General features: G+C 41.3%; 1 protein-coding gene across 7 annotated transcripts in view; it reads right to left on the bottom strand.

Moving 5' to 3' along the window:
• The window catches only part of GK5 (glycerol kinase 5), a 101,107-nt gene that overhangs the window by 56,575 nt on the left and 24,770 nt on the right, over nt 1-19,762 (bottom strand). For 6 of the 7 annotated variants that reach the window (XR_012160785.2, XR_013636349.1, XM_073359786.2 and 3 more), the window contains 7 exons: nt 18,882-18,975; nt 17,658-17,789; nt 10,257-10,332; nt 3,921-3,982; nt 3,769-3,842; nt 3,362-3,422; nt 529-655 (listed from right to left, as the gene is read on the bottom strand). Coding sequence is in view for 4 of the 7 variants with exons in the window: in XM_073359786.2 (XP_073215887.2) it covers nt 529-655; nt 3,362-3,422; nt 3,769-3,842; nt 3,921-3,982; nt 10,257-10,332; nt 17,658-17,789; nt 18,882-18,975 (626 nt within the window). In the remaining 3 variants the exon portion in view is untranslated. The remainder of the gene's footprint in view (nt 1-528; nt 656-3,361; nt 3,423-3,768; nt 3,843-3,920; nt 3,983-10,256; nt 10,333-17,657; nt 17,790-18,881; nt 18,976-19,762) is intronic. The other variant, XR_013636348.1, reaches the window with a different exon arrangement.

Here is a 19,762-nt window from a genome sequence, read left to right as displayed (position 1 = left end):
GAATCTGGAAGAATTGGGTATACCCTTGGAAAAGGCAAAACCTTGCGGAGGAAAGGAAATATCTAAAAAGCTATATCTAACTATGTATTTGTTTCTTTTTGTTTAAAAAAAGCCAACTAATACAACCATTACTAAGTACTAACTATTATAATACACTAACTACAAAAGCTAAGAGAACACAGTTGAGGCAAAACTGAACTCGGACAATTAGCTGGGGTGGCTGAGAAGGAACTGAGGATAGCCATCCATGAAGTGCAACAGCATGGGGTACAAGACTAAGTAACATGCATGTGAGGGCTGAACAGACACTGCTATGAGAAATCTCAGACTGAAGGTGCAGGGGGTGCAAGCACACCTATAGTGGAGCACCTGTAGGGACACTCCTTGAAGAAGAAAATGCCTTTCACTCCTTCTTTATACATCCAAAAGCAGCAAAAAATGGACACAAAACCTATTTGTATCCCCTTTGCAGTCACGTTTAAAAAACAGGTCAAAAACCATAAAACATTTTTAAATGACAAAGTTTACCTGCCCCAGGCGTATGAAGACGGTTCCCAGTGTTAACATCCCAAAAGATACCCGTTCCCATGGTTAGTTTAACATCTCCTGCATGAAAACAGCATTGTCCAAACATGGCTGCCTGCTGGTCCGCTACCTACAGTGCAAACAAACATACAAATTACTAACAGCTGCTAAATTTTGAAGCACAAAATTTCTCCCCATCACCCAATACATATATGTCAAACTTTAGAACAACCATATTCATACTTTAGAATGCGCATTTCCCTTTCTGAAAGAAAGTAACAATAATAGTATACAAAACTTTTTATCCATGGACTTTTTGTTTTTGATTTTCAAGTCTCTTCTACTGGTTACATTAATCATAATGGACCAGATTCTGCTATCTTTGCTCACACTGTTGATTTCAGTAGTACTACTAGCAGAATAAGGTACTACTCAGACAATGGCTGGTACACATTCCATGGTAAATGTGTTCTTAAATAGAATATTGCTTATCATCCATATCTGTTAGGAACTGGTATAAATAATAAGCTAGTTCTAAACTGTTCTGAGAAGCTAATGGGTAGGGCCCTACCAAATTCATAGTCCATTTTGGTCAATTTCATGGGCATAGGATTTTAAAGAGTAAATTTCATGATTTCAGCTATTTAAATCTGAAATTTCACAGTGTTATAATTGCAGGGATCCTCTTAACCCAAAAAGGAGTTGGAGGGAAGGGGCAGGATCACAAGGTTATTGTAGGGGGGAGCTGCAGTGCTGCTACCCTTACTTTTGTGCTGCTGCTGGCGGCGGCACTGCCTTCAGAGCTGGGCATCTGGAGAGTGGTGGCTGCTGGCCAGGAGCCCATCTCTGAAAGCAGAGCTGTGCCAGTAGCAGTGCAGAAGTAAGGATGGCATGGTATTGTATTGCCACCCGTACTTCTGTACTGCTGCCTGCAGAGCTGGGCCCTCAGTCAGCAGCTGCCATTCTCCGGCCGCCCAGCTCTGAAGGCAGCAGTACAGAAGTAAGGGTGGCATGGTATGGTATTGCTGCTGGCGGGACACTGCCTTCAGCGCTGTGCGCCCAGCCAACAGCTGATGCTCTCCAGCCACCCAGCTCTGAAGGCAGCATAGAAGTAAGGGTGGCAAAACCATGACCCCCCTGCAACTCCCTGTCGGGCCACGAATCTCCAATTTGGGAAACGCTGGTCTCCCTTGTGAAATCTGTCCAGTATAGGGTAAAAGCAAACAAAAGACCAGGTTTCACAGGGAGAGACCAGATTTCACGAATTGTGATGCGTTTTTCATGGCTGTGAATTTGGTAGGGCCCTACTAACGGGCAAGGCTCCCTGTTCTACGCAGCATATCTAAATAATTATCCTTTATCCTACATAAGTTATAAACAAAAACTTATCCTCTTCCAAGCAATCTTCCCCTGCTGGGAAAATTAGACCCACACCATGAGGGTTGCTAGACTTGGTTACAAAGCTTTTTTGATTATACGTTTTTAATACAGTGGAGAAATCTCTGAATTCCAGGCTACCCTAGGCAACTAGCAATTATTTTATGCCACAGCAACCAGTCTAGTTTTTGAAATATTGCTTCGAGCCTCAATTTTTTTCTACCTTATACTTCAGTTTTCTCATTTAAATCTAAATTATATACAAGATGATTTCACCAGAACCAATGCTCCACTTACTAAGCAGCCTACTGAACCTAAATCATTGAGCAAATTGAAAATTCTGCAACAACTTCAAGTCAAAGTTCAAAAATTGCATTTTTTAAATAGTTAAGATGAATAACACAATCAGTACATTATATCCTGAGTCATTTTAATATTAAATTCAATCAAAATCTCAATGCTCTTCAATTTATTTTATACAGTCCCCAATTTTCAATATGCCACTCCATTTTTTTCTCTTTTTTTAAATACACAACATTAACAACAAACGCATTGTAGAAGCATTCAAGGGAAGGTTCAATGTTTTGGCACCTGGCAAACGGGACAGTAGGGACTTTCAGAATCCCAGAAGGTAGAGGTGATGGTTTGTGTTCCTCTTTGTGGGTAGGGATGCAGTTGAAGTTTTGGGGTCTTTAATTCCTGTTTCTCTGACCCCAACCTCTGACTCCACCCACCCTTAATTGTTCCTATTATATTCACAACTGTCTCCAACAATAAATTACTTTTAGAAGGAAACCTCCAGCTAATCAGTGAAACAGTTATAAAAGCTGACATTTAAACTGGCTTCAGCATTTACATTCCATTGAGATAAAAGGAGCAGTTATTGGACGTCATTTTTCCATTCAGCTCATATTTTATTTACTTATAGGTTTTCTACAATGTTTGTTACCTCACAAACAGTAATGGATTTCACCAGCCCTATGGCGGTAGTGAAGTATTATCCACACTTTACATATGGGAAGCTAAGGCACAGAGAAATTAAAGCCCCAATGCAGCAAGGGAATCTATTAGCACAGACACTTTTGCACCCATGTGGAATCCCAATGGAGTTATGCTAGGTAGAACCCATTGCAGGATCAGGCCCTAAATAACTGGCCTAGAAAACCACCCTGATCTCATAAGTCCTAGTTCGATGCCTAACAATAAGGTTATTTTCCCTCTCTGGATGGCTTGCTTCACAACCATGAGGGTTACAAACTTTTCCTTTGTTCTAAATGAAAGCAAAGATTTTGGAGTAAAATTTCACAACCAATTCTATAGTCAGGGAATCTCAGAAAACACAGGACACAAACAATGATAAACTAGCAATCATAAAGACAGACACACAAGAGTATATTTACAAAAAAATAACACTATTCACTCAAGTACAAAAATATAATCATTAAAGATTTTCACTTACCAAGGCCACTATTGGAATAGGCACCCCAAATATTTCAGCATCAACTGAACCAAAGCTATGACTTAAATAAATGTTAAAAAAGTCACTGCACTGAATTGACAATTTTGAGAAATTAAAAAATAAATTTTAAAATAAGTCCTCAACATACACATAATTCAATGTTACTAAATTTTTTTTTTAATTTACAGAAATCATGAAGCTATTTTACCTTTTTCTGGTACAAAATACCAATTTGGATCTATGAATCAGACAAAAATGTGCAACTACCAATATTTACAATTAAAATTATTTTTGGCTTCACTTACCATACTACTTTTTAAAAATCTGCAGAGATTTTTGTGATCTTTTTGTAACGATTTAGTTATCAGATGTTATATTTTTGTTTAAGATTCTGTGTGCATACGTACCTTGTGTCCTCTACTGGAGGATATATAGACATCGGTATTGAAAATAATTTGCTCAAAACAGAACTCCAACACATCTGAAATAACAGAGATAATTAAAAAAAGTTAAACACGCTCAAAGAACAATCTACAACATTATGTTAATAGATTCATACCTGAAAGGGTTCAAAAATCCCTGTTGAACTGGCATTTGAATAATCTGTAGCATACACAGAACCTAGCAACAAAGGAACAAATAAAGTTTTAAATGCCTAGATATTCAGAGAGAGTTATTTGAAGCAAATATATGTACTATAAAGAGCTTGATGGCCTCTATTCAGCCCAAATTCACCAGTCTGCACACCCAAATACATTTTAATTCCATCACACTGTAAAGGGTGGGATTCTATCTCTATCTTCTGAAGTGTCCAGCTAATAGCCTTATTTTTGATATATGCAGTTGTCCAGAAATGGAATGACAAATTCCTAGGCTTGGCAAGCCAGTCAACTGACCGATCAAATTATGTCAATTGACTGCCTATTATCTAATGAAAGTCATATATCATCAAATATTCCAGCAACAATCCGCTGACTCAGGTAGTAGCCTACTTTTTTGACTGCCTCATGATGTTTCATCTGTTAGCAAGCCTATCTAAATGTCTTGATCACTCACTTTACTACATGTTCATGTCACCAGTGGGGAAAAAGATGAATGAACTGCAAGTTGATCTAGAAGATTCCAGACAATCAAGAAGCTCAAACATATCTGTCTGTCTATCAATCCATCAATGTACATGGCTGTTTACAAATCAACTTAAAAGAGAGCTTCCAACCTAAACTGACTAGACAAACTGTTGTATCAACCAGGCAAGTTACTAACAAGCTTAAGAAACTCTCCCAATTAAAATAAACATTATTGTTTTAACCACAGGAACAAAATATGAAACAAGACACTATGCTGTTGGCAGAAATATTACACTGAAAACACTGTAGATACTACATAACATAGTCTCTAAGACAAACAGGTGGTCATCTGGGTCTGACAGGCCGTCTCTCAAGCCCCAGTTCCAGTGAAATGTCTTGTTGTGTTGGTACTACGGTGAAGTCATCCAATGCAGACTGGGTGTTGGCATAATCTCCTCTTGGTGCATAGGCAGGTGCAAGATAAGAAGCATTCCATACCCTCCCATCAGAAAGTCGATCGGTGTAAGGTCCCTTATTCTCTATGATTTTAAGAGGAGCTGTGAATTTATGGTCCCCTTTGCGTAAAATTCCAGGTTTTCGTATTCTAACAGAGGAACCACACTCAAACTTTGGTTCCTTAGCACCCCGCTGGCTTGTCTGTGAAAACCTTAGACTTTGTTTGGTTCTGTTCAACTGTTTTTCTCACATCTTCCTTGTTTGGGGCATCAGGTCGTGCCTTTAACAATCCAGCAACGTTCTGTTTAATATTCATCTGTTTCCCATGCAGTAACTCTGCGGGTGATCTTTGCATTGTGGCATGTCGTGTAGCCCGATATGCTTGCAAGAAATCAGTAGTGAAGGGTATCCACAATCGCCCTTCCAGTTTAGCTGTTCGCAAACTCTTTCAAACTTCTGTTAAACCGTTCGATTTCCCCATTGGCTTGACGGTAATATAGGGATGACCTTCTGTGTAAAATGTTCCTCTGTGCTAGAAAAGTTTCAAACTCCAAGAAAGTAAATTGACTACCATTATCTGAAACCAGTTCTGTGGGGTTACCTTCCCTGCTAAAAACTGAAGAAAGGAACTTAATTACTGTAGCAGAAGAGATTTGCAATTATAAATGCTACCTCAGGCCACTTACTGAAATAGTCTATTAAAGTGATGGCGTAATGGCAGTCACTTGGAGAAGTATCAAAGGGTCCTACAATGTCAATCGCCACTTTTTCCCATGCAGTTTCAGGAAGACGAACAGGCTGTAATGGAGGGGTGCATGTCACTGCTGTCTTATCATGCATTTGGCAAGCGACACAGGATTTTATGAGTGCTTCAGTTTGAGAGTCCATCCCTGGCCACCAATACAGATCCCGTAGTTGTTGTTTGGTTCGGACAATTCCTTGATGAGTATCGTGTGCCAAGTGTATGAGTTTTGACTGTAATTCTTCTGGCACAAGGAGCCAGTGTGCATCTTGTAGAACATAGCCATCAAGCAAAGAAAGTTCATCCCCAACTCTTAAATAAGGCAGCAAAACTGGGTCAAGGTTTTTAGGGTGACTGGGCCATCTCTTTGTCAGAAATTCCCGTAGTTTTTGTTGAATTGGACACGCTGAACAAGCAGCTTGAAATTGTTCTCTTGTAACTGCAGTGAGAGTGCTTGTAATAAGTGCAACCACTACATCCTCATCCTCCGGTGGACCATCTGGTGAAGGCAAAGGCAAGCGAGAAAGGCAATCAGCCACCATATTTTGGTTTCCAGGCTTATATTCCAGTTCATAATTGAAAGAGAGTACTCTTGCAGACCATCGAGCAATACGGCATCCTACTCTTTCCAGTCCTTTCGTGGTGAGCAACGTCGTCAAAGGGCTGTGGTCTGTGCGCAATTTGAACATGCGGCCCCCCACATTTTTCAGTAGCCCAGACACAAGCAAGTGCTTCTTTTTTGACTGTAGAATATTTTCTCTCAGCATTACTTAGTGTCCTTGAAGCATATGCAACAGTCCTCTCTGTGTTGTCCTCATGCAGTTGTGTGAGAACAGCCCCAAGTCCATAACCAGAAGCATCAGTAGTTACAATTGTGGGCAATGCAGGACTGAATAGTGCAAGTACTGGACTAAGTACAATCAAGTCTTTCACTGTTTCGAAACTAGCTTGTGCATTCGTTGTCCACACTAAGGTTGAACTTCTCCGCAGTAATTCTTGTAAAGGTTCAATGACAGAAGCATAATTGGGAGTGAATTTTATATACCAGGAGGTAAGACCCAAGAAAGAACGTAAGGTTTGCAAATCTGTTGGAGGAGGAGCATTTAAAATTGCCAGGATATGATCTGGATCAGGTTTTAGTCCAGCCTGTGAAATGGTATGCCCCAGAAAGCAGAGTTCAGTTTGTCTAAATTTGCATTTGGACCTATTGAGCTGGAGGCTTGCTGTGCTGATACAGTTTAGTACAGACTGCAGGTTATTGTCATGCTCCTCAGAAGTATTTCCATACATGATAATATCATCCAGATAGCACTGAACTCCATGTTGATTCTTCAGAATCAGTGACATTTTTTGAAAGGCACTTGGGGCAGATGCGAGACCATATGGAACATGTTTAAAAAGAAATAGTCCCTCATGTGTAATAAATGCTGTGAGGTCTCTGCTATCTTCATGCAACATAACATTGTGGTATGTGCTCTGCAAATCAAGAGTAGAAAACATCTTTGCTCCACGGAGTTCTGCAACTACTTCTTCTATGTGAGGAAGAGGATGGCTGTCAATCACAATAGGTTTATTTGGCTCCCTTAAGTTCACACAAAGGCGAATGCCTCCACCCTTCTTCTGCATCACTATTATAGGTGAAACCCATTCCGAGGAGTCAATGTCCTTTTGAACACATTTTCTAAGTTCCTCTGAATCAGCTTCCCTGACTGAAAATGGTAAGCGCCGTAACTTCTATCGTACAGGCATCACATTATTCTGCATTTTAACTTTATGCAGAAACCCATAAGCACAGCTGAGTTTCTCCTCAACCTGGTGTTGGGTCCCAGCTGAAACTGGTGTGTGTACCACAAGAGTGCTTTGCTGAGGAAGACCAATTCGTCCATTAACTACCCTGAGATTTAAAGCAGCCAATAAATCTCTGCCAAGGATAGGAGTGCTTTTGTGGACAATATAGAACTCTGCAGTTACACAGCCATCACCAAAAGTAACTATTGCTGGCAGGCAGCCATGTACTGGAATATGGTTTTTCAAATAGCATACCAACTGAAGTTTGGGTTCAGTAAGAGGCACATCTTTAAAGTAATGCAAATAGATGGAATCAGGTAGTATAGATACTGCTGAGCCAGTGTCCAACATTAGCTGAATAGAGTGTGATTTGCCTGAGGGTATGGCGGAAACGTTTACAGTGCACTTTATCTGTTCTGGAATATGTGCAGTAGTGATTTTATCCATGCTCAGCACAGTAACATCTGGTATTGTAACTGCATGCACCTGTTAACTGAACTGGCTGCTGCGACATAATTTAGCAAATGCCCAATCTTTTTGCAATGATTGTACTGAGCTACTTTTGCCGGATATTCTGTGTAGCTTGCAAGGTATTGTGGGGATCCACAGCGAAAGCATGCTTTTACTGTATTTTGAATTTGCTGATTTGGTGGTTTTTCATTAGTTTTCCTCTTGCAGTTGTGTGTCTACAGTGGTAGTGAACTTTTCTGCAAAGGAGTCACAGCCTGGACTGTGCCTCCTGTATCCATGCTCATTATTTTGGCTTCAGCTGTAGCTGACTCAATCTGAGTAGCAATGGTTATTGCTTTTTCTAGTGTAAGTTGTGGTTCTAAAAGTAAGCGTTCTCTTACACAAAGCATGCTTGTTTTCTCAATGAGCTGGTCTCAAATCATCTCATCTGCCATATTCCCAAAGTCACAGATTACAATCAGACTCCTCAGGGAAGTAAAATACTGCATTATAGTTTCCTCTAGTTTCTGCTCACACTGGTGAAATCTGTAGCGATTAGCTACTACATTGACTTTTGGCACAAAAAAATTCTTTAATGCAGTGAGTGCAGTCTCATATTTATCATCTGCAAGGGGAAAAAAGTGTAAAATATACACTGCCCTTCTGCTCCAAGGCAGTGGATTAGCAGAGCATGCTTTCTTACTTCAGAAATCTCTGTAGCACCGATTGCAAACAAATAAGTCTCAAACGTACGGATCCAGGTAGTAAAAGCAACTGGAGGCTCACCTGAGCTTTGCAGAAAGGGTGCAGGTGGGTTCAGAGGCAGAAGATCCATCCTCGTCACCAAAATGTTGTATCAACCAGGCAAGGTACTAACAAGCTTCAACAGGACTTATTTTTAAAGTGGAAATCTCTTTACCAAGCTGCTGCTGCACCGTCTGTAGCTTTCTCCCAGCCTCTCAACTCCTCCCCCTCCTTCCTGTTTCCTGTCCTTTCAGACTCCCAACAGCCATTGCTCCCAATTCTAATAATTACAAGCAACATCTAAACACCACACAAACCTACAGAAATTAACTCAGCAGGCAGTGAGAGAAGAGCGTACACAGCCATTAAGCCTCCTCCTCCAAAACAAAGAAACTAGATGCACAACCATTAAGCTGATTGGAGAGTTTACCTGCTGCCAATTTAACATAAATTCATTAAAAAATTATGTTTAATGGCTATGTGTTTATTTAATTTTGTTTTTCTCTTCTTTTGTAAGAGAGCAGAACCACAAGTCAGAGGTCAAGAGCCAAGCCAAGTCAGGACACTAGGAAGTCAAGCCAGGGGAGCAGGAAGCACAAGGCACACAGTACAGAGCAGGATGGATCCCAATTCTTCGGACAGCTTCCTGTTCCTGTCTTAAGTAGGGCCAGCAGGCCAATCGGCTGCTTTGGGGCTTCACCAATAATACCTCAGAGGCGGAGCTTCAAACTGGGGCTGGGCTTCATGGGAACTGGTCAGCAGTTGTCAGCAGACTGCCAAGTGGAGAGCTGAATTGTGGCTGCTTCTGTGGACCTGGGTTCAAGGCTCATGAGTTGTGAGAGGCTAGCTGCGCCTCCCTCCCCTTTGTGGTCTCTCTGTGTGCCCTGACGTATCAAGCCTCCTAACCGGGCATGGAATTATGCAATTCTCCTATTCTTAGACTTAACCCTGGACTACAGTACCCTGTGTATCCACCATTCTTACCCTGCAGGTCTGACTGAGCTCAGGCACCTGCGGTTCTTCCCTTAGGGAGTCTGAGACCACTGGAATACAGCAATCAGACAGCCTTCTTAAAACCAAAGTATTGTTTACATGTCCAGTAGGAACAAAGCTTTCAGATTAAATGTATTTTTAAATAAAATAGTCTACAAGCATATCTATTTTACCTAAAGTCTTATTATCCTCTGATGGTAACCTTGGCAAGCCTAATATCTTCAGACACTACCTGTTCAACTCTGTGTCTCTGTATTCCCCCAAACAACTACTGTCTCCTTTTCCTGAGAGGGTATCCCATTTTAAATTCTGGTTACCATTTTGTTCCTTTCTTTTCATGGTGCTTTTCCTGCCATCAAAGCTAATAGTTTTGGCAATGTACATTAACAATTCAAGTGTTTGCTGAGAGGTGGCTCTCTTGAGCCCCTCTTTTCTTTTCTGCCTATTTTTTGGGACAGTCCCATCCTGAGTTAAACCAATATATTCATACAGCAAACATCCAAATAACCAGACCAACATTCAGTATTCATAAGTAACCCCAAATCCATCACACCTAATGTGGCAGTTGGGCTCTTGGGAATAACGGTAGGGGAATGCATTCAATATCTGCTCTAATTTGAAATATGTTTTGTTTAACCAGTGCTTCCAAACTCACCTTTGGTGAGTTTATATAACAGCCATGTGTCAATTGTTCCAAAGCAGCAATTGTTTTCATTGGCTGCTTGTTGTACCTGAAAACAAAAAAACCAAAAAAACCAAAAAAAAAAAAAAAAAGGAGTGTGTTCAATGTGGATGTGAAGAAAGGAATACATTTTCTCTCCCTCTCACCCTTCCCTGTTTCCAAATATTTAATGGGGGGACAATAATATGCATGTCCCCAGAAAACAACTGACAATATTTCCTCTGGGAAAGGGGTGTTAAATCACAGGAAGCTCTAGAGCCAGGCGCTTCAGAAGAGAAATGGTACTGTGAAGCACAGCAGACCAACCCCTATCCCCCAGCTGCCTGGTCTATACTACAAAGTTAGGTTAACATAAGCTGCCTTGCATCAGCCTACTTGTGCATGCGTCTACACTTAAATTTGTCTCCCAACAACATAAGTATAAGTAATGTAGTATCACTACCTCCCCGAGTGGCATTGAGCCATGGTTGATGTACGAAGGTCGATGCAATGCTAGTGTAGATACTGTGTTATTTACATTGACCCTAACAGTCTTCCAGCAGCTGTTCCACAATGCCTGACACTGACTGCTCTGGTCACAACTGGCCCGGGGGTCAGAGAGACTAAAAAGCAAGGAAGCCTTCTGAAGCCCTGAGTATTTTTGAAATGTCTTTTCCCGATTGTCCAGCTTGACATAGATACCTAGCAGCTCCCCATTGTTGTGTGCAACTTGCCAACTGACCATGCCAGTTACATGCTCTAGATACACTCCAGCTTGGAGTAGACAGGAGATATTGCATCCCTTAGGTCTGTGCGGAGAATAAGCTGTACAAGAACAGCTATGCACCAGCTGTATAAAAGTGAACATCTACAAATAGACTGCATGGGGGATGCTGGAGGAGTATGACAGGGACCAGCAGCAATGCCGAGTGAAAGCACAGGAACTGCATCAGGCATACCAGAAGCCCAAGGAGGCCAACAATCAATACAGTTCAGAGCTACAGACCTGCCGCTTTTACAAAGAGCTGCATGCCATACTTGGCGGAGACACCTCTACCACCTAGCAGACCACCATGGATATCTCTAAGGAGCCCAGGTCACAAGCCCCTACCATGAACAGCAAGGATGAAGAGGTGGTAGAGGAGGAAAAAAGAGGAGGATGGGGGACATGCGACTGGAAGGCAGGGTGCTGGGGGACTTCAGTTATGCTGCAAGCTGTTTGACACTTCACCACAGTCTAGTCAGGCCCAGCAGTCAAGCCCGATGCATGGGAAGGATCCTCGGGTAACTGTGTAAATATATTCCCCCTTATAGTGATGACGCCCCCAACATAACAGGACATAGCTAGCTATTAGCTTTTCATTAATTTACTCATACAAGAAGAGGTAGCAGTACAAAAAGAGAGGTAGTATTGTTATTTGCTTTTCATTCTGCTATAGAGTTAAGCCATGTGGAGCAGTCTTTTTATGTACATCAGGGATATCCCTTGAATCCTCCTAAGAGATCTCGATGAAATTTTCACGGAGGTAATCCTCTGCAATCCTCTGCCAAAGGTTTCTAGGGATGGCAGCCTTATTTCTTCCTTGCAATAGGATGTGTTCCCATGCCAGTCAGTGATAACTTCAGCAAGCACCATTGCAGTACACTGGGTGGCAGCATATGGGCCCCTCATGGCTTCAGGACATCAGCTGTGCTCTCTGCCTTTGTCACTCTCAGGACCGGACTGAAATATCAACTAAAATCACCACCGCTTGTGGAAAATGGTGTCAGTATTCAGTGCCATTGCACTATACTCGTAGTTTCATGCAACTGAGCAACTCCCTCCTCATTTTCCTCACCCCATGTGAGCCATACTCACCATGGCTGGAGTTGAGAGTGGGGCCGTGCACAAGCACTTGGAAGTAGAAGACAATAAGCATGCCTTGTTTAAAACTGTAGGGGACCAAGGGAAGGGAATTCTGAATCTTAACTTCTGGTTTCTGTTGTGACTATTGTGACCATTGTGACAGTGTCAGGCCAGATGGCTACAGGAAAGTGATAGAAGGCAGATATATTAGCCCCAGGTTAAGTAGGTCCCTTTTCCCTGGGTAAGGTAACAGGGAAGGTTCCAGAACAATCAGGAACTTTCTGGAAACAATTAAGGCAGACAGGCTGATTAGAACACCTGCAGCCAATCAAGAAGCTTCCAGAATCAATTAAGACAGGAAGGCTAATCAGGGCACCTGGGTTTAAACAAAGGAGCTCACTTCAGTTTGTGGCGTGCATGCGAGGAGCTGGGAGCAAGAAGCACAAGAGGCTGAGAGTGAGGTAGTGTACTACTGGAAGACTGAGAAGTACAAGCATTATCAGACATCAGGAGGAAGGTCCTGTGATGAGAATAAAGATGGTGTTGGGAGGAGGCCATGGAGAAGTAGCCCAGGGAGTTGCAGCTGTTACAGGAGCCACTGTAGACAGCTGTTACCCACAGGGCCCTGGGCTGGAACCCGGAGTAGACGGCGGGCCTGGGTTCCCCCCATTCCCTCAACTCCCTACTTGATACTGGAGGAGTTGAACTGGACTGTGGGTTTCACCAGAGGGGAAGGTCTCTGGCCTGTTCCCCAATCCACTAGGTGGATCAGCAGAGACTGCAGGGATTGTTCTTCCTCCTTTCCCCATGCTGGCCAGTGATGAGGATAACTGAGTGAACGGCAGATTTGAGCCATGAAAGTGGCCAAACTGAGGGCTGCCGTGAACCTCTGAGGCAAGCAAATCTGCCAATAAGCACAGGACCCACCAAGGCAGAGGAGGAAATTTGTCACACTATACTGACTATACCTCGGTGTTTTATCTGCAGCTCCTGCCGTTTCAGCTTTGAGTGGTTCCCCCTCCACACTCACAGAATGCCTGAACCAGATAAGGAGGAGGAATAAGAGCACTAGGGATGACATGTTCAATGAGCTCCTGCAAGCTAATGCTGTATCAGACCATGAGCATCACCTGGAGGGTGAACACTGCAGATAGCCTGGAGAAGGGAAGAGCAGACAGGAAAAAGGTCCAGGATTCCCAGCAGAAAGAGGAGAGGGAGATGCACCAGGACGTAATGGGGCTTCTCTAGCAGCAAACAGAGATGCTGCAGACTCCTGGGAACATATAAGTTCAACAGTCCCAGGCTCACCTCTCTTTGCAGTCCATGGAGAACTCCATTACAGCACTTCACTACAACCACCCTCAGCATTCCACATGGCATGAGAGGCCACATCCCTACCCCTACCACTCCACTCAGGGGGAACATTAAGGACAACGACAGCTTCACATACACTGACCTGTGAAAACCACAGATGTTGTATATGTAGGTAAAATGGAAATGAATGCTTTTCGCCCTTATTAAGTTCTGATCAAATACATTAAAAATATCTTAATAGCTTTTAAATTACACAGATTTTTCTTTGCACTGCTTTTGTTACTGATTATAATATTATTTAAAAAATAATTAATCTATTAATTCACAACATATGCTGCAGAGTGCCTAGTTCTGAAAGCACTCACTCACTTGGTACTGCAGACTGTGACACAACTCATAGGATCAGTGACAAACACAATGCAATAATCAAATGTACAGCAAGCACCACAAAATTAATATGTACATTGATAGTGTTATATTCACAGATGTACACCAAGCACCACACAATTCCAAACAGGCCCCAAAGCAGCATAACCAGATAGAGCACAGTACACCACAATGCATTACTGTGGGTCACTGTTAAAATGCTCTTCCAAAGCCTCCCTGAATTGTATAGCTCTATGCTGAGCTCATCTAATTGCCCTTGTGACTGGCTCGTCCCCCATCCTGGCAGCAACTTTTCCCTTCTGTTTCACAAATATGATGCAGGACACAATAGGCAGGTATAACCACTGAGATTTTTCTTCACCGAGATCCAACCTTGTGAGTAAACAATGCCAGCATCCCTTCAGGTTTCAGAGTAGCAGCCGTGTTAGTCTGTATTCGCAAAAAGAAAAGGAGTACTTGTGGCACCTTAGAGACTAACCAATTTATTTGAGCATAAGCTTTCGTGAGCTACAGCTCACTTCATCAGATGCATAAAGTGGAAAGTACAGTGAGGAGATTTTATATATACACACAGACCTCACTGTACTTTCCACTTTATGCATCCGATGAAATGAGCTGTAGCTCACGAAAGCTTATGCTCAAATAAATTGGTTAGTCTCTAAGGTGCCACAAGTACTCCTTTTCTTTTAGCATCCCTTCAGTGTACCAAAAGTGCATTCAACTGTCATTCTGCATCTGCTGATCTATAGTTGAATCTTTCCTTGGTGCTGCCGAGGTGGCCAGTGTATGACGTCATGAGCCAAGGAAGCAAGGAGTAGCTCAGTCCCACAGGATCCCAACTGGCATTTCAACATTCCTAATGGTAATCCACTAGCTGGGAAAGAAAGTCCCTGCTTGTAGCTTTCTGAACAGTCCTGTGTTCTTAAAAATACAAACATCATGCACCTTCCCTGACCAGCCAACACTAATGTTAGTGAAGCATCTCTGGCGATTCACCAGTATTTGCATAACTATAGGAAAGTAACCCTTTCTGTTGATGTACTCTGTGGCAAGGTGGTCTGGTGACAAAATTGGGATACAACTGCCATCCATTGCTTCATTGCAGTTCAGGAACCCCACTGCTGCAATCCATCCACTATGTCCTGCACATTGCGTAGGGTCACAGTCCTGTGTAGCAGGAGACGAGTTATAACCCTGCATGACGACACCCCCACACAGTGATTTCCCAACTCCAAAATGATTGCCCACTCATTGGTAGCAATCCAGCATTGCAACTTTCCACAACACGATTGCCACTGTCAGTGCAGCTCTCATTTTGGTATACCTGTGCTGGAGAGCTGAGGCAAGCTTGGAGCACAGATCCAGGAATGTGGCCTTGAGCATCCGAAAGTTCTGCAGTCACTGCTCACCACCCCAAGTCTGCATTAAAATGTGATCCCACTAATGAGTGCTCATTTCTCAGGCCCAGAAATGGTGCTCCACCATCTGCAGCTGATCTACAAACCCCACCAGTAACCTTGAATTGATTCTCACTATGTCACACAGCAATCTGTCCACACTGATTCGATTTTTCTTAAGGCTCTGCAAATAGAGGATCGTGCATCCTGTGTTTGCAACACTTATGACAATAGCTCAGAGCTGTGCAAGCTCAATGCTTCAGGTCAGAAATGACAGACAGCAAGGAGGGGCATGCAGTTTTGTGGGAGTTTTTAAAAAGGCGTGAATATTATGGGATATAGATGACATTATGGGATGGAGATAGTTGCACACTGAGAAGTTGACCCCTTGTTCCCAACCACTCCTGAGCAACTTGATTCTTCCTCACCATGCATTGCCAAACCTTCCCAAAACACAGTGCTGGACAGTGGAAGCTTGCACAAGGAGATACCTACCCATGGTGCACCCACTGTGCATCAATACAAACTCTCCTGATGAGTACGCACAGCACCAACACAAGAAGCCAACTATGCATGTGCACAAGCAATATGCTAACTGTGGCGGCTTTATGTTGATGTAATTTGCATCGACCAAACTTTGTAGCGTAGATATGGCCTGTCCCTAAACTGCAGTTTTTGCTCCTGTGCACATACAGTTTTGCAAGCCTTGTTGCTGCCAATGGGAGATTAGTTGCTCAGCCTTCTTTAGCAGTGGCACATAAGAACCCTAATAGTGTAAAGCTGGAGACTTTGAGATCACTATTAGTGGAGTTCAGAAATGAAGGCAGTGGAAGAGGAGATATGAAGAAGTGGTAAAAAAAAAAAGTGTTTTGTAGATAAGAAAACGACAATGCTAAAAGAAAAATAAGAATACCTAAAAATATGACCTTGCCAAAGGAAAGCAAATAGGGCTGTCAATTTTTGCTTCTTTATGTTATATAAAGAAAGCCTGAAAATTATTATTTCCCTACTTCCTTCTTTAAAACTTAGAAATTCAGATTTTACTTATCCTATTTTTCTTGAAAGACTCAAAGGACAACCAGAGAACTTGCAGAATGATGAGACAGACCGACTTATTGAAAAAGGAAATGATTTTTCTGGGCAGAACTTTGGTTTTTGTTTTTTGCTTTTTAAAATTCCAGTAACTAGGGAATTCTTGAGAGAAAACAGGACTTTAACTGAAGACTCAGCACCCCCATCTCCTTTAATTTTAGGTTAAAAAAAGCTGATGAGTCCATATCTGAAAGAGCCAACAAGTCCACCAACAAATCCAGGGAAGACCATATTTGACATTCCTAATATTTCTATGTTAGAACAAACAGGGTAATAGATTAAAAATAACAACTTTTGAAATCTTCCTTATTTGTTGTAAAACAAACAAACAAGCAAACAGAGGACAACCCTCCCCATTTCTCTTTTTAAAAAAAAATCTGAAAGTAAACACACAGATAAATTAAGTAAAGAGAAAGGAAAGGAAAAAGCCAAGTCAATGAACAAAAACAGGAGTGAATTCATTGTTCTTTAGAAGTTTTGGTGCTAGCATAATATAATACACAGAAATGTTTAATGTTACATATCTGGCACTGACACTATACACCAGGGGTAGGCAACCTATGGCATGCATGCATGCCAAAGGCGGCATGAGAGCTGATTTTCAGTGGCACTCACACTGCCCGGGTCCTGGCCACTGGTCCGGGGGGGCTCTGCATTTTAATTTAATTTTAAATGAAGCTTCTTAAACATTTTAAAAACCTTATTTACTTTACATACAACAATAGTTTAGTTATATATTAAAGACTTATAGAAAGAGACCTTCTAAAAATGTTAAAATGTGTTACTGGCATGCAAAACCTTAAATCAGAGTGAATAAATGAAGACTCGGCATACCACTTCTGAAAGGTTGCCGACCCCTGCTATACACCATTAGTCAAGCCTTTAAAATTACATAAATGCTGAGTAAGTGGAGATCCCTGTTTTTTGACCATTATGTTACAGATTTCCAGAAATCAGTAAGTGTTGGGATAAGGCGGACTGGAAATGTAACACTGTCAAAGATAAAATAAAAATATGCCACATTGTTACACAATAAAGTTCAATTCACTTTAAAATAAATTACAATAAAAATTATGTTGTATAATGTTAAGATTAATAAATAAAAGAAATGCAAAACTAACAATATGATTATGCTTTGTAGGTCAGACTCCTCATGTGAGTAATGTCACACAGGAACACATTTACAGGATCAGGGGAAGTTTGTAAAAAGATAAAATAGATCATTAGCCTCTCTTTCCATTCCCTTTGAGGGAAGGAAAAAAAGAAAGCAAAAACCGAGCAGGTAACCATCAAGAAAAGTCACTATTCATTGCTATTATGTACCAAGAGTATTACTTTTCCCCCCAACAACTTTCTTACCTCAGTTATGTTTTGTAAAATCCAGGACAGCCTCAAAGAGACATGTTGTGTTGTGAAAGTCAATGAACTAGCAGTCAAATATCGATCACTCCGAGTCAAAAAGTAAAGAATTGTAGAGATAACGTGGATTGCCTATTCCAAAAGAACAGAAGTTCTTAGTTGCCTTACTTGTATTTTACACATATGTATTGAAACACAGAGGTTAAATGAATTGCTCAGTGTCAGAAGGGAAATCTCTGACAAATCAAGGAATTTTACATCTTATTATGAAGGTTCCAGTAGTAGCTTTACAGGTAAGGTTGACTTCAATTTTTCCACATAAAGTGGGGACCAATCTTCTTTGTTTTTAAGAACACACATGCTCCAAATTTACAACACATTCTGGAACATATTTACAACAACAAATTGGAATAAAAAATGAATATTCTAAGTACAAAAATCTCAAAAACCATACTGACAAAATTAAATTCAGAACCAAAAAAATCATTTGCTAGCAATGTTAACATGTGACATATTAATATAACAAGGAGATTCAAAGTTATACACATTTATTAGCTGTCAGGGTTCCCTCCCCACTCTGAACGCCAGGGTACAGACGTAGGGACCTGCATGAAAGACCTCCGAAGCTTATTTCTACCAGTTTAGGTTAAAAACTCCCACTTAGCACAGGGAAAATTCACAAGCAAAACAAAAGAAACTAATCCACCTTGCCTGGCTTACCTATACTGGTTACAATATTCGAGACTTGGATTAGGATGGGTTGGAGAAGATGGATTTCTGTCTGGCCCCTTTCAGTCCCAAGAGAGAAAAAAACAAACAAAAACAAAAAACAAACAAACACACAAACACACACCACAAAAAACCCCTCCCCCCAAGATTTGAAAGTATATTCTTTCCCCATTGGTCCTGTTGATCAGATGCTAACCCGGTTATCTGAGCTTCTTAACCCCTTACAGGTAAGGAGGAATTCTAGGCTACCCTTCACTGTATGTTTAGGACACTAGCTTTATAGGTGGATATAGAATGTCAGTGTTTAATTTCTTCGCTTTCGTGTTCTGTCATTTTGTATGCTAACAGTATTATTTTTTGTTTAAAGTTGTAAACTACATATCATGTCATTTATTGAAATTATGCATTAGGGCACTTGCAATATTTATCACACCTAATTTGGGTAAATGAAAACAAAAGCAGTATCTAAGCAGCATACTCAATGAGCAGCCTTACCTTCAATATGACACCCCTGTTCCAGGAATTTACAAGTTCAGCAGCTCTTTGGTCTTTCCAGCTTATAAAATTATGAAATGGTTTTCCTGTCTTCCTGAAAACCAGTAAGAAAATAGGATTTGAACATTTCAGTTTGAAGCTACGGCAAGTATATTGCTGAAAAAGATTATATTGAAGTGTTTGAAGAAAGAGAATGTCTGTTAGCAATAATTCCTAAAACAACTGCATAAAATTCTGGTGGGTTTGAGAAATTAACAGGCACTTATACACCATCGTGCAGAGTGAAGTTCTTAGCCAGAACTGTAACTCTGGAAAATAAAAAAAGAAAAAGAAAAAAACACTTTTGTAAAGCATAATCAAGAACAAATCAAAAGTTAGGCAGCCATAAAACTGTTCTGAATTGCTATAAAATGTATCTGTACAAACAGCAGGATGTGGCTGATGCTGACTGCTCTGAGGCAGGAGCTGGAGAGTCTGGCGATTTGAATATTGAACTAAATGAGAGTCAACACTGTAATGTAGTTGTGAAGAAAGCTAATATCACTCTGGGGTGTATTAACAGGAGTGTCATATGTAAGACATGGGAGATAACTGTCCCGTTCTACTCATTACTGATGACCCATCAGTAGGAATACTGTGTCCAGTTCTGGGAGCCATACTTTAGGAAAGATGTGGACAAAATGGAGAGATTCCAGAGGAGAGCAACAAAAATCATAAAAGTTTTAGAAAACTTGACCTATGAGGAAAGATTAAAAACCTGGACATGTTTAGTCTTAAGACAAGAAGACTGAGGGGGGCCTGACAACAGTCTTCAAATAAGTGAAGGACTATTATAAAGAGGACTGTGATCAATTGTTCTCCACGTCCCTGAAGTAGGACAA

The sequence above is a fragment of the Lepidochelys kempii genome, chromosome 9 (assembly GCF_965140285.1).
Source record: "Lepidochelys kempii isolate rLepKem1 chromosome 9, rLepKem1.hap1, whole genome shotgun sequence".
Classification (NCBI taxonomy): Eukaryota; Metazoa; Chordata; order Testudines; family Cheloniidae; genus Lepidochelys; species Lepidochelys kempii.
The sequence above is the reverse complement of the archived record's forward strand: the minus strand, read 5'-3'. Positions and strand labels throughout refer to the sequence as shown.